This window comes from Podarcis muralis, chromosome 5, assembly GCF_964188315.1.
Source record: "Podarcis muralis chromosome 5, rPodMur119.hap1.1, whole genome shotgun sequence".
Taxonomy (NCBI): domain Eukaryota; kingdom Metazoa; phylum Chordata; class Lepidosauria; order Squamata; family Lacertidae; genus Podarcis; species Podarcis muralis.
This window is the reverse complement of record NC_135659.1, coordinates 51879648-51895014: the sequence shown is the minus strand read 5'-3', so window position 1 is coordinate 51895014 and position 15367 is coordinate 51879648. Positions and strand designations below refer to the sequence as shown.

General features: G+C 44.4%; 1 protein-coding gene across 1 annotated transcript; it reads left to right on the top strand.

The window, feature by feature from the left end:
* The first annotated feature begins 110 nt into the window (after positions 1–110).
* On the top strand, positions 111–15155 carry ATP6V0B (ATPase H+ transporting V0 subunit b). Its single transcript, XM_028733746.2, has 8 exons — positions 111–265; positions 9090–9138; positions 10155–10238; positions 10864–10941; positions 11592–11661; positions 12296–12347; positions 13544–13734; positions 14547–15155. Exons 1-8 carry the CDS (start codon positions 199–201, stop codon positions 14571–14573), a joined length of 618 nt encoding a protein of 205 aa, XP_028589579.1. The 5' UTR covers positions 111–198; the 3' UTR covers positions 14574–15155.
* The last annotated feature ends 212 nt before the right edge of the window (positions 15156–15367 follow it).

The window sequence follows — 15367 nt, the reverse complement described above, 5'->3', positions numbered from 1 at the left end:
TAAACGGGAAGCCTATCAGCGCGGTGCATTGTGGGGGCTGGAGTTTCGCTCTCTTCCGAGCCGACCAATCATCCCAGCCGGCCAGAGGCGTCAGATAAACTTGGTCTGGTCACGTGGAGCGTGGTTCCCGTCATTCTGTGGGTCAGGTGATTCCCGGTCGCGTTCAGTCCGTTCTGAGGACTCGCCGCCGCCGCCGCCATGTCCGGGCTCGCGCTGCTGTATTCGGGGCTGGGGCTGACCGCGGCCGCCACCATCACCGGCATCGGTTAGTGCTTTGAACGGGGAGCTGGGAGCGCCGCTGCGAGGGCCGACGCAGCTTTGCCGAAGTCCTCCTCTCCCCTCCCTTCGCCGGGGCTGTGTGCGGTTATACGCAAAGGAAATGGCTTGTCGTGGGCGGGCGGGGGGCGCAGGGCGCGAGGGAGCCCACCTGGGGCGCTGGGGTGGGATGCCGCCCTCCAGGCTTAGCGAATGTTTTTGGGTGCTTCTTGATCCGCGGTGCTGCCTTGCCCTACCCTAGTTGGCCCGTCAGGCTGTTCTCGGGGCTGGGGGCGAGGCGACATCCCTGCAGAGGGGAGACTCGCATCCTCCTGCTTGCGCGGGGAGAGCCGTTTTGTCTTCAGGGGGGTGGTCTGGAAGATACTGTACTTGGTTCTCCTTGTCCATGACCTTCTCATTGGGAAGGTTTCCGGAGGGGCCCTCGCATGTGGGTTTCCCACGGCAGGCCCACCTCTTGTCGTTCTCCACAGCCTTGGTCTCAAAAATAAAAATAGTTTAAGAGAGGACTCCAGATTTCCACCATATTGGGCTCTGTGGTGCTCAGTTTGATTCCTCATCTGTGAAAGCAGCGAAAAGGCGAGGGGTGGGGAAAGGCTTTCTTAATAGCTGCTCAATGCTAGTTGTGAATTTTGATGCTGTGCACACCAATGGCATTTTGATGTCTGAAAGTAGATCAAAAGAAGTGCATTTGGAGGAACTTTCTAAAAGTGCAGTGTCGTTTCCTTTTCTTGTGTGGTGAAATTTGAGCAAGGGCTAGAGTGTGTAGCCTTGGAACCAGGGGACCTGTGGCAGAGTCTGAAGCTGCTGTCCCTTGGTTATCTTTGGTATCAAAGCAATTGCACTTTAATGAACTCCTGACTAGCTACGTAACTGTTTATACATTGACAGGATTACTGGGTCTTAATGTTGATATATATCTTTTCCTTCACCACCAAACATTGGTTTCATTGTTCATCATGGTTTCGATGTTAATCATCATAGCATTGGTAAGAAGTTCTGCATGTGCAGATCTATGAAGGAGACTTGGCTCACCAATAGCCTGGATTCATTCTTGCTGGAGAGATATTTGCATTTTCTGGTAGTCTCTACATTTGTTCAGGTGATAATTTGTTCTTGGTGAGCCCATGCAGGTATGCTGCGTCCTTATTCTAAACAAGGAACAATTTAGAAAGTCCTCCATCATGAGTTGAATGACATATTTGTTCTTGTGTTGTGTGGTTGCAATTTATTGGGAACCAAAAAAGCGTTAACACTGTTGGGGGAAATGTGATGAACCATGCAAAGGGTGCACAGTGGACTCTCCCCACCCCCTTGGGTTTGTTTTGTCAACAAGCTTTGGAGCAGTTGTCCTACAACAGTCCTGTCCCAGCTCTCTGGGAGCTGTTGGTGGCTTCAACTGGATTAGCCCAGCTGATTTGGTTAAGACTTCACCAGTCAGGGTTGAGGAATGACAAACAGGAAACTAAGCTCTGACCTTCTGATTCAAACCCAGTTCCTTTAAGGTCATTTTACCAATTGGACACAGACCTTGCTTAGAAGCAGAGAGTTTCTTACTGGTTCCTGTTGGGACTAAGCAGTCTGCTCACGTATACCACTCTACTCAAACAGTACTCCATTTCCTTTTCTCCTTCCTTATATCTTATTTGCAGCTAGGGTTCTTCTGCCCCTCCCTCCTCTTTTTGCTACTTTTCCAGTGGTAAGTGTGACTCTTAGTTCCTCTTTCAGATCAGCATGGATGGGAAGAACAGAACTTCTCCTTTTCTAGCCATGATTACTAAAGCTGTACCAGGGAGGAAGTTAACATTTTCCTTTCTTTTCAGTAGGATGTGAGCATAGATGCCTCATGGTGGGTCTCTGAGTATCGGCCTGTCTTGGCTTCTGTGGACCCTGCCCAAGCATGATTCTGTTATTACTTTGGGGCATTCATTCACCTGAGCTAGGGTTTGTCAGACGGGTGGCTGGGGACTGTGGGCAGGAAGGAATGTGCTCCAAGTCAAGATCTCTTTCCTACAACAGTACTTCAGTGTTCTGCCTCATGACTAAACTTATTGGAGAGGAAGCAGAGTAGAGCACCACTTGAGTGAATAAATGATGTATGTAACCGTACTGGGGGGGGGGGGGGTAGCCTGTCATTTGACCTTGCTACTATAGCGAAGAAGCAGTGTGATGAATGGAGGTTTATTCACTGTGCTGTCTCTTCTTTTTTATGGTAGCTTTGGGCAACTGTTGTTGCAAAACAGTGACTTAACTTCTCAGGTGTGATTGAATGATTAATAACTTTGAAGAGTCTTAAAGGTTTTGGATCTTAACCCTTAGGATCACAATCTTTAATGTGAAGGATTTACTGAAAAATTATTCTCTCTAGGTTTTATGCTCGAAACACTGTGACATTTTTATTTTTTCATCATTGTTAAACGATTAATAAGATCAGTTGTACAGGCCAATTCTCAAAGCATCAGCAGAATCATGGCTTCACTGGTCAGTTTGCTGTTGTGCCAACTCTACTTTGTGTAATAAACTACACTTAACTTGGTTTTCCATAGTGTCCACTAACAATTTTGGGACTTTGTCTGGGTGGGGGAGTTAATTTCCCCCAAGAATTCTTGTAGCTTTAAAACTTTTTAAATGCACTGCATACAAGGGTGTCACTCATGTCTTCTGGCAGGATGATGAACCATTTGGTCTTGGACTTAGAGGTAGGATAGGTTTGTGTTGCTTTTTATACTATCTGGCCCAAATTTTAAGAGGGCTCCTGTACCTCTAGGAGTTTTACAGAAAGTAGCGTATTTTCATCAATTGCTTCAGCACTGCATTGGGTAAAAGAACTCTGAAAAAATGCTACCTGTATCCTGAAATAACGCATTCCAAAATAGGATTGGGCCTGAAAGTGGTAGTTTGCTTCCTTTCTTTGCAATTGCATATTCCATCCTTGCTATGTGTTATATGCTTGTAATAGAAATCAAGGAGGGGAAAAGTGAATGACTACTACTGCAAGGGTAAAAAACATTAATTGTGACACTTCAAGCAAGAGACAAAAATCTGGAGCTGGTCCTATTGGAAGTAACATACTGTATCAAGATCATCATTGTGGATCTGAAAAGTAGAGACCAGACCTCTGGGTGGCAATCTTTAGCCCACTTCCTGTTAGGCCTCACAAGGTGCCATGGAATTTTCTCCCCTTCTGAAAGTATAGAAAGAGACCCTCCAGTCTACTGAGTGTATTCTCTACTGCTTATAGTACAAATTGATTTGGAATATAGAGAGGGATTGTCTTAGCCAGTATCCACTGAGAAAACAGCGAACAAATCCACATAAGGACAGGAAGCTTCTTTTGCCAGCTTGCTTCACACTTTTCTTGTGAAGAAAAGTAGAGGTGTCCTTCGGGTTCATTTTTGGCCCTTGGCTTCTCCTGCAGTATGTAAAGAAGATCCTTCAAGCAGTGTCAGTAAACTACCATTCAGCTGTGCTTTGTCTTATTGTGCCTTTCCATTCCTGTATTCCTCCATTGTTGGGATGCCTTCAGATACAGTACCTGATTGCTGACTTCACAGTTCACATTGTCTACTGTTTCTGAATGATGCTGTTGTGGTACGAGAGGGTAGCTAGAATTACTGATATGTTTTCCTACCATGTTGTAAAGACTTGGGATGGATTACAAGAACCCCTCTTTTTTTAGTAGGGTTTTTGCATTCAGTGGGATATGCCAAGGTTGCCCACCACCCCTAGGATGTTTTAATTAATGCTGCTTAGCATGAAGCCATTGGTAAGGAGGATTTTGAGCTAATATTTGCCAGATTTAAAATTTACTTGTAAATCACTATGCATTAAAATATAGCTTTGGTATAATATAATAAAAATATAACTATATTTTATGCAATAAATTATTATAACCAGAGAAAAAGCTTTAATTTATGCTAGTTGATCTAATTTTCTACATTAGAAAGGGGGACCATAAGTTCTCAAATTGTCCCATTTATTTGTCTACTTTTGCTTAATTGTACTATTTCTCTTTAATTTCGTTACTGTAGCAAGATACCAAACTCTATCAAACCATTCTCATTCTGTTGAAATGATTGGAAAATACCATTTCACTTCCAAAATATATATTTTGGCAGCAGCTAATAAAACCCAAATAAATTTCCATGTTCTGATCTCACATCTTCATTAGGATATTCCAGAAAAATTACTAGCAGATTTATAAGTATGTGATATGCAATTATAATTATATAAATGCATCTAGTGGTCTTTCCTATCAAATTCCTAATTTTGTCTCATGTCCATCAGACATTAATATAACCCTCAACTGTTTCCCCACATTTCCAATATATTCCACTAATGTCTTTGGTTACATGTTTGGTGAATATTTGAATATAATTTGATGTGGTATATTTTATTAAAAAAAATATTAAATTGAATATAATCTGGAGCTTTGGGCAGTGATGTTATTGACATAACACCAAGCTGTATATGTTGTTAACTAAATGAACGGGTACTACTATTTTGGTTTTAGTTAACATTGACACATTTTGGTGGAGTGGATGGTTAAACAAACTAGATTTGAATTTAGGCAAGTTGAAGATAGTTCTGGTAGATAGTCCTGGACTGGTAGCAGCCCTACCTCTATTAGACAGAAGTGACAGTCACTGCATCAAACTAGTTAGGTGTCTAGAAGTACCATATTTTTTGCACCATAACACTCACTTTTTTCCTCCTAGAAAGTAAGGGGAAATGTCTGTGCGTGTTATGGAGGGAATGCCTACGGGTGGCATGCCTACGGATTTCCCCCCTCTAAAAACTATGTGCGTGTTATGGTCGGGTGTGTGTTATAGAGCGAAAAATACGGTACCCTCAAACCCTGTCTTATTTTTTGACAGGCAGGTTTGGAGGTTTCCAGGAGCACCTTTAATCAACTACATCTATTGTGTAGCTGTGTAGCTTTCTGGAGAGGAAGGCTCTAGCTATGCTTTTTGATATTTTGTAACCAGTACTGTAGTATGGATCTTCCAGAAATTTTTGAATTAGATACCTTTCTGGGAAACTTTCTTATGCTATTAGGCTAATTTACACTGTAGATAATTCAGTTTGTGTTGGAAACTTTTATTACACTCCCAATTTAGCATGTTCATTTTTCTAATATTTTGTAAACAAAGCAAAAAAACTTGGGCATTGGCAAGTTTGCCTGTGTTTGCTGTTGGCATCCAACTCACAAAATGGGTGGGGGGGAATTCCACAGCAAAATAAATCACTGGTAAATTTTCCATTCCACATCTTGGTTTGTAACTGCCGGGTTTGACTACTTTTTGTAAGGAAGACTGCAAAGTGCAGTTAATACAAAATGGCATCAGATTATATCTTATGCTAACTCTCTCAGTGTTGGTGGCATGGCTTGGCAAGGAAGGATGCTATTCCACACTCCCCTCTTCTCCAACCTTCACCTGGGTTGCTCCAAAAGAAGACTTTGCCTTCATGGGGCCCCGTTCTCCCCTTGTGCATAGACTATTAACCTGCACAGCATACAAATTTGAATAGATTCTGCTCCTAGTTCTTACCTAAATGTCAGGAAGAGTGTAGCTCTCCCTGGGTGTATATGCCCATTCTCTCTCTCTCTCTCTCTCTCTCTCTCTCTCTCTCTCTCCAGTGTTGCTTTCAAAGCCTGCGTGTGCAGGGAAAGGCAGCAGGCTGTCGGCCCCTGGTGCCAATTTTTTCTGAGATCAGAGTCTGCTGCTGCTGAGTGAAGGGTCTGGAGTTGGCAGTGCCTAGGGCTTAAAGCTGTCGCTTGGAGCAGGCTGCACACCTATGAGCAGATAGGCTTCTGCTCACGGGGATGTGAATATGACCCTGATGAGCTTTGAGCCATTGAATAGAGTCTCCAGTTTCCTGACCCACTTTCTTCTGCTTCCCCATACATGGTTAATTCTACCAGACTTGTTTTTGGTGTGGTGTATTCTATCTACAATGTCTACTGATAGGGACTTCACACCCTCTGTTGAACTGCCTTGTTGTCTAACACTTCCTAATGTCAACGCTATTTTTTAAAAATAGATGAAAGGGTCACCCTACTTGCATTCTCTCTTTAGTTATTCTCCATGGGAGCCAATCTATCCTTTCTTCCCCAGTTCTGTGGCTCATTTGTTCTCTATCCTGCCCCATGATGCTCTGTTTCTGCAGCCTTGCTCTTTCTTTCTCAGCTCCTTCCCACCTCTGTGTCTGTCTGTGTCTTTTTTCACATTGTCAGGCTCACAGGAGGATAGTTCTGCCTGGACCTTGCAAGTGGAACATTTGCATCCTGTGACTGTCCCATCATATTCTATTCATATATCCCGAAATACAGTTCCCATCATCATGTCATTGACTCATCTTCTTCCACTCTGCTTCCCAGTCTGAGATTGTGGGGTAATTTTCCCTTCCTGTCTGCAGTATGTGATACTGCTAACTTTTTCACAGCTGGTTTTCTTCCCCATGCATGTTCTTCATCCAGCCCTTTAAAAGGAGAAAATGGTTTTTGGATGAAAAAAGGCCCCTAGAGCCAAGATTGCTGTGGATGTGAAGGTACAGCATTCTTGCTTATCTAAGAATGAAAGCTGCTGGGGATCCTTTTGGTATTGTTAATAATAATAACAACATTTATCAGTCACTTTATGCAATAAAAAGTCTCAAAGCAACTTGACAAATTAAATTACAACACCATTTAAAGCCAGAAAAGTTTAAAACAGCGAGAATATATAGTACATAAAATGCACATTCATCAACAAATTAACAAGGACCAAGTCCTACCCACCCCACTATAAGATGGGCACCACCATAGGAGGCAACATTAATTAACCAAAGGTCTTGGCTTGCTGCACCTAAAAATTGACAAAGATGGTGACAGGCGCATCTCCCTAAAAAGAGCATTCCACAGGTGAGGCGGTTGGGAACATCACAGAAAAGAATGACTTATTATAAAAAGACTTCATGAATAACTTTGCTTATTTGGGTTGGTCACGAGTAGTGTCACAGATGGATGTGCTTCAGACTGCAGCAGTTAGATAACATTTTTCATAGCAATGCCCATTAGGGCTACCACAAAGGGGCCGTGCCCTTCCAGTTAGCTGTGTGAACATGGGGATTTTAATTTTTATACATAAACATAATATTTCAATGAATATTAAACTAAGAAAGATTTTCATTTATACGTACAGAAAAAATGGGGCGGGGGCAGAAAAGCGTTTCCATTACTGCACACAGTAAAATCAGCAAATCTATAGACATAGATTCTTTAAGCATTATATTAAATCACCCTGCTCCATATTTATTTTAGGAATTGCAGTACATCATTTCTCCTGAAAGCCGACATTTTGGCTAGATAAGATGATTCCCAGACTGTCACTGATCCTTCCCTGATGATATAGATTGTCCTTCCCATTGTTTGGCATAAATCAACTTTGCAGCAACCAATAAATTTGAAATCAGCTCATGCAATCTTTCGCATATTCTTCTGTTACATAATTCAAAAGAGGGAGGATCAGATGGCAGCTACATTTCATTTTATCAGTCCCACTAGCATTTCCCAAATTCTCTAGTTCTTATACAATTCCACTACCTGCAGAGAAAATGTTTTTTCCCCTGATGCTAAAAAGGTACCCAGTATCTGGTTTACACATTTCTGTGGCATAAGATGCCACTGAATTGCCATGTTATAGCAGTTTCCCCTTAAATTCAAGCACAACGAAAACATTGACCTTTCCGTAAATAAAAATGTCTGCACTTCCACAGAATTTTTGTAAGTTTCTTTTTCAGTTTGTCATAAAAGAATTTGACCATATGCACTAATGGAAGATGAAACAAGGGTGGTTGGTGTTTTTTTAACCGGAGTTCATAGCCATTATCTCTCTGAACATTGCATTTTCTTTTTGTAGAGTCAAATTATGAATATAGGGATAAAAGGCCATATTCTCTGCCTCCAAGATACCTGTGACTTCTTTATAGGCGATCATAGGAGATCTTCGTTACATTTTTCCAGTAAACTGAAACTTTCTAAATATTGATAAAGATCTAAATCACTTGTTACCCAAGCCAATGTGTTGTATCAGGAGCTGTTGTTTAGATTTTGAGGATAGACATAGACAAAGATATATTAATGATAGGTGGAATGGTTACATCTCTTGAGTTTTTCTATAACTGCCAATTGTGCCATTAGGAAGCTTCCATCATAGCTACACAGAACATCCTGCCCATACATTGGTGGCTGTTATCTTGCCTTTGGCTGAGCCTGGCTTCTGCATGGGCCTGGCAGAAGTCGAAAGTGATTGTTTGAGGTCCAAGGTGTTGTATTCCTATGTGGGTCAGTGCTGCAGCACTCAGAAGATAAAGAGTGAGGTAGCCAGTATGGTACCCCAAATGTTATTTTTGCACTACTGACTGGAGATGATGAGAACTGGAGTTGCACAGCATCTAGAGGATGCTCACATTGGCTGCCCTGGAACAGAGAGGGGCAAGACTTCCTGTTAGTGCTGAAAGGATTTTAAAAAGTGTTCTGGTAGGAAGCCTGTAGGATAGGATTCCTTTTCTGACTCTTATTTCTAGTATGTAGTGACCTTTTGGGTCTTGTTAAACAGAGCACAACAGTAAGGAATAAGTGATAGTTTCCCCATGAAAGAGGTGATTTGGAAAGGGGCAATTTGTGGTGTAAGCTGTATGAAGACTATATAAACCCTTTCTGCTCTCCCTGTGGGGGGGTTCAGCACCGGTGGCAAGGTGTGAGCATCACAGATTGGGCTTTGAGGAGACCAAGCCAAAAAGTGGAATCATTCTGTGTTTCTCTTGTTTTTCAGGAATCTGCTACACAATATTTGACCTTGGTTTCCGTTTCGATATAGCATGGTAAGATGGCACTTTTTCCTAGAGGCTGGGGTTGGAGTAGCATGGGGAACAGTGGCTTATTGGTGTTTTCAGCAATATATCGGGGAAGAGAGCATGAGGAAAAGCAGTAATTTGCCTTCGCGTTTTCTTTTCCATGCATGTGAATTACTGAAAGCCCAACAGTGCTCTGCTCTGAGGAGTGGTAGGCAGGCAGACGTTTGCATGGTTGCTTCCACAGGCAGGCCGTGTCTCTCCCCCCCCCCTTCCCCCATTGGTTGACAACAGTATTGATGGCAGTGTCCCATTTCACTAGTCGATGCTGCTAATTGCCTCATTTTGCCTGCAGGTCAGCTGGCTGCCTCTCCTCTTCCCCTGCTGTTGCAAGCCACTTGTCCCTGTGCTTAGCTAGGTTACAGGCCCTGTGCTGCTCAGATTCTGTTGGCACATCCGCACACACATCTTGAACATTTTTGGGGCACCTTTTTCTGTGCTTCTGGACTATTGCTTGAGCCTGAAAACAGATGCTTCTCCATGAACCCACTAGTCTTAATGGTATAGGATTAGTAGTCTTGAGGACTTGCCGTGACCCATGTCCTGCTTCTGCTAGTTCAAGAGCTAAGCAAAGAGTGCTGTATTGAACAGCATCTTAAGCAAGTCTCTAGCTCACCCTACTTTCATGGACCTCCTTTCCTGTTGGCTAAACTAGCCTAGGGTTGCTTGGGCTCAGCACAACTTTTCTACAGTGTTGTTTTGTAGCCCAAGCTATAACAAATAACACCTTTCCTAATGGGTTATGAAGTCTCCTAGTTACTGCTAAAGAGGCAAGGCCTTCTGGCTGCCACCCTGGGCAGCAGGTGTTAGTTCTCTTTTACCACTTACCAATTGTGCAGGATGGGTAGACTGACTTGACCAAGTTCTGTCCAGAAATGGGATGGATTGGTTTGACTAGGGCTGCTTCTCCCCTGCGGGTGCTATGACTTGATGCTATGATGGAGAAAGGAATAGAGTATTCATAAGGTAATTCCTCCTATGTACAGGTTCCTGACAGAGACCTCACCATACTTGTGGTCCAACCTGGGCATTGGGCTGGCCATCTCATTGTCAGTGGTGGGTGCTGCCTGGTGAGTACTTCATCTCTCCCAGCCCCTAGTGATCTGTTAATGGACATCATTCCTCAACCAATACTGCTGAGCCCTACTTTGGGCTTCCATTTTGGGGGGTTAGTCCCAAGGCACAGTCTGAGGGCACATGATGCAGCCACTTCGCCAAAGGTCTGTGTCTGGTCAGTGCCTGGAAGGAGATCCCCAAACTCTGCCTGGACCCTGGGATTGTCATCTGAGACCCTTTTCTGCCTGATGCATCAAAGGCAGGCTCAGAGAGTGGCGATGAGAGAACAGGCCTTTTCTGCAGCTCCCCAACTATGCAGTGTGGCAGCAATTCTGTCATAGTTCAAGTACCGGACAGATACAGTTTTGTTTCCCTGGGCGTTTGGGAAGCACCAATGATTGGATATTCCCCTTACTCTGCCTGCATTTTTAATATGCTTATGTGTTTTCATTACTGTATTCTATGGATGTAAATCACCCTGGGAATTTTGGGATTCAATAAACCCTGGGAATTAATGCTGGGCATTAATGAATAATAAAATGATTTTGGCAGGGTGCAATCTAAGCAAGCCGTCCCCCCCTCCCCTTTGCTGCCTATCAAGTACCACTCCTCTAACTGCTTCTATAACTATTTTTTCAGGGGCATTTACATTACTGGATCCAGCATCCTTGGCGGTGGTGTCAAAGCACCTAGGATCAAAACCAAAAATCTGGTCAGGTGAGAGGACCCTCTTGTTCAGCATATATTCCACAGGTATAGGTACTGCAAAGTCCAAAAGCTCACTTGCCCATCCTTGATATGCCTTGTTTCCTGCTGCACAGATTAAAAAAAATTGTACATCCCTGAATTGGGGACCCTCAATGCTTGCAGGGCAAAAGATGGAACTGGGCACAGCAAAATACAAAGAAAAAGCAAATAAATAAAATCCCCTCTAGTTCAGTACATTACCTGTTCCTCACCCCTGGCTTAATGGGTGGGGTGTGAGAATAGGGGTGTGCACACCTTGTGGAAGGATCTGCCTTGGGCCAGGCTTTGCCTGTGCTCAGAAACACTCTGCCTTAAGTGTCAAGCAAAGACTTTAAACAAATGAATCAGCTTTACTTTTGGGAGAACAAGGTGTGCTCTGAAACTTGCTGCTTCCTTGGTTACCTGGTCCTTCTCAGGCTGCTGCCTCATCTGCAAGGTTACCACCTCATTCCTAGCTAGCCAGGGGAAGGAAGGAGGTGGCTGGGAAGCCAAGGAGAGTGCCCAGTGGTAGATGTGCCATTGGAGGCCAACCCATTCCTCCCTCTCTCGTTCCCTGGTCCCATGCCCACATTGTCACCCTTGAGATGTTGCAGCTGCTAATCTGTGTTTTCTCCTGGCAGCATCATCTTTTGTGAAGCTGTGGCCATCTATGGAATCATCATGGCCATCGTCATCACCAACATGGCTGAGGTAATGGGGGGGGGGCAGGGGCTGGCTTGTATGGGAAAGACACGGTTGTGTGCCAAGTCTTGCTCTTGGCCATGCTCCACGGTGTCTGATTTGAAGGGAGCTGAGCTGTTGCCAAACGGAGGAGGGCAAAGAAGGTAATCAGAGAGGTATTGATGGAGTCCAGGCAACTGTGGAGCCAAGTGCTATGCTGGGTAGAAGCCCAGTTGCAGGAGGCAATCCTGGCTCATGCCTCTGAGCAAAAGTTTTCTATCCTTGTAGGGGAGAACAAGCCCTGACTAATTGCTCTTGAAGCAGGGGCTGGTATCGACACAGGGACATAGTATTGACATAGAGAGAAAGAGGAGTTATTTTCACCTGGGATAAATCCCACTACTGAGCCATAGATTGCCCAAGACCTTGGAGCAAGGTTAACCTGCCTCTGGCAGATGTTTAGAGTTATGAGCTTATGAGGAATGAGGCACCTTGGTGGGCTGCAGTCCTCTCAGCTCCCTTTCCCCCTGCTGTAATTCTGAAAAGGGTACGAGTTTATTTCAACTCAAGTCTGGATAGTTCCTATCTACAGTGATGTGCCTTAATGCCACATCTAATGTCTTTGTCAGAGAGTTGCTTACTAAAATCCTTCCTTTCCTTACAGCAATTTACGGGCAGAACCCCTAAGGCGATTGGCGCCCAGAACTACCATGCAGGTAGGCTGGGTTTGTGGGGACTGGGGATAGGCAGGCATAATGGTTCTTGCCCTTGCAATATCATCAGGCGCCCCTTGTTACGTAGGAAAACTAGGAGGCTGCCTTATAGCAAGTTAGCCCATTGGTCCATCAAGGCCAGTGTTCTCGACACTGACTGGCAGCAGTTTCTCAGGGGCTGTCAGCCCTACTTAGATGCACCAAAGATTGAACCTGGAACCTGCTCTACCTCTGAGCTGCAGCCCTTCCCTAGTTGAATTGTGTCTTGGCACAAGTTCACTTGCAGTAGGACAGCTTTTTTCCAATAGGCCACCGAACATTGTCTGACAAGCAGGGGGTATATGTATTATCTCCAGTTGATTTTCTGGCTTTGCAAAGCTCCCTACCGCCATGTTGCAGTATCTGATGTGCCAACTATATCTGTGCTGTCACCCTGGGGTGGTCGGTATATCATCTTTTGTCATCACAGAAGAGACCGACACATCTTGACATGTTTGCTGGCAGCAGCTGTCCTCTTGGATGGCTATAGTGGCAATGCTATTCTTGTGGCATGCCACAGATGCAAGCCTGAGCGAGGTGTGAGCTGGGCCAAGATGCTGTCTTTGGCTGTATCCTGTCCCAAAGTCTTTAGAATTGTGACATCTAATACCACCCTGTGGCCTGGGAGGCTTTCTAGTGCTCCAGAAATAACTAAATAAATAGTATATAGCCATTGTTCAGCTTAGATAGTGTTACTGTCACCACTCTTTGCTTTGCTGCATTTCCCCTGAGTGAGTCAGGAACACCTTTAAACTTTGTAAATCTGAACCCAGTAGTCTGGTTCAGGGAGGGTGACAGGGAGAGCTTTCTCCAATAAATAAGGAGCCCTTGCACCAGTTGCACTAAATTCCTAAGAACTGGTTTATTTTATTTGTGGATTAAAAGGTTTGCATATAGAAAACAAGGGTTAATATACATAACATGCACCTTTTCTTCCTAAGGAAAAATCGGTTTGTGTGTGAGTTTGGGAGGGAAATTGTTACAGTTTCTTGTTACCTTATTTCCATCTGCAGATAATGCATAACAAGGACAGGCTTAGAAGAAAACATAAGGGCCTTCATCCTAACGGTCTCTGAGGCCAGTCTTGTCAGGCCTGCAATGATCATCAACTGAAAATATAACTGGGTGCCGCCCATTCCTAATACTCTTTCCTCCCATAGGTTTCTCCATGTTTGGGGCAGGCTTGACTGTGGGCCTGTCCAATCTCTTCTGTGGTATATGTGTGGGCATTGTGGGCAGTGGTGCAGCATTGGCAGATGCCCAGAATGCCAGCCTCTTTGTCAAGATCCTCATCGTGGAAATCTTTGGCAGTGCCATCGGACTCTTTGGAGTCATCGTGGCTATCCTGCAGGTGAGTCTCTCCGACCTTGCTATCCCCAGACAGTCTTGCCCATTCCCACCTCCTAAGCAGAGGTAGAAGGAAGAATTTAGAGAGGATGAAGGTTTGGAAATGCCAGTAGTCATGCCTAGACTGCTCTTTGCAGATTAGCGAAACAAAAAAGAATTTCAAAAACTAATTTGTTCCTTCAAAGGGGCTCTCATCTACTCTTAAGTTGCGCCCAATATTTACTGGTTCGGTAGGTTAGGTAGTTATCTCGCGGTGCTGGTGTTGCTTTAAGGAATCCCCAGGCCATCCCTGCTTCAGGGCAAGGAAGAGGCAAGGCCTTTAATGGGTGTGTGTGGCTCAACCTTCAGCCTTCTTCAATGACAAGAAGCTTCCCCGTCCATAAGATCTACTACGGCTCTGTCTCTTCAGCCTCCCTCTCCACAACTATTGCCCCTCACTTTTGGCTGCTGCTCTGTGCACCTGTCCTGAACAGCCATATTTCCTCATGATCATGTACAGGTGGATGCATTTGCAGTGTTAAAAAGCTGCTACATGCGACAAATATGATAGCATGCCCAGTTTGCATTTCACAGTCTGTAATCGGTAGTTAATGGTTTACTGTGAAGGCACAGAAGGCTCCCAATTTGCTCCTCCCTTCTAGTCAGCAGGAGCAGCAAATCACCATTCCTGGCCTGGGGGTTGCTGTTTGTTTCACTCCAAACACTCTTAAGCCAAAAACAAATTCTGGCATTATTCTTGGCAATAGTGGGGGTACGTAGGGGAGCTTAATTCATGGCGCCTGTGTTTTCTTACCTTCTCCTTTTTGTCTTTTGCAGGTGTCTAAAGTGAAAATGGGCGACTAAGCCCTTTGCCACCAGCCTGTCTGCCAGCTGCAGACTCTGTACATATTTATTTAATGTCTTCTGTTGGCTTGGGATGGAGCTTGGTGTATAAATTTATTCCCGTGATCTTTCCCTGCAAGGCCGTGGAAGAACCTGACCAATTGGTGTGTGTGTGAGAAAGAATCTGTCCTCCTTTCCTTCCATCCTTTCCTGCTCCACTTCCCCTGAAAGAAGGGGCTGGATGGACCTAGGAGAAGGAGCCTAGAGTCTTCCAGCCCTTGCACTCTTTGTGGCAACCACTGCCAACAGCAATGCCATGTTCTGTGAAATAAACTCATCCGTGTCCCAAGTAGTTTCCCTTCCTTGTGCGCCCCGTGCTGCTGTGCCCCTCCTGCTACCCCGGCTCCTGCTGCCTCTCACAGTCCACATTTTCTGGAACAGCCAGTGGTACTGGCTGAAGATTTGGCTCTGCAGGCTATGGGAGGTGCCCTCCTAGGCACATCTGTTCCATGCTGAAGGGGTGCATAGGAGCTAAAAGTTGTGATTTTTTGAGTTCCCTGAAACTTCACAAATGATTGGTTAATTAAAATTAATTATGGGAAATGTCTTGTACTGTGATTAATAGTTGCTGTTTCTCTGTGGTGTGCCTGCTGCTCATCAAACTGCTCAATGCAGGGGTGGGCAAACTTCAGGCTTATCTGATTGTCTTTGTTTCTTTAACTGGAATCCAAAATCTACTAACCAGGGGCAAAATATAGATTATTATTTTTTAGAAGGGGTTCCTCTGAGCCCATTTTGAATCCTAGGAATTGGTT

Bases quoted from the DNA above. Each gene is read 5' to 3' on its own strand.
- ATP6V0B (XM_028733746.2), top strand. From the start codon at position 199: ATGTCCGGGCTCGCGCTGCTGTATTCGGGGCTGGGGCTGACCGCGGCC. The intron at 11,662-12,295 runs GTAATGGGGGGG...CTTTCCTTACAG, and splicing joins TCATCACCAACATGGCTGAG to CAATTTACGGGCAGAACCCC. The intron at 12,348-13,543 runs GTAGGCTGGGTT...TTCCTCCCATAG, and splicing joins CGCCCAGAACTACCATGCAG to GTTTCTCCATGTTTGGGGCA.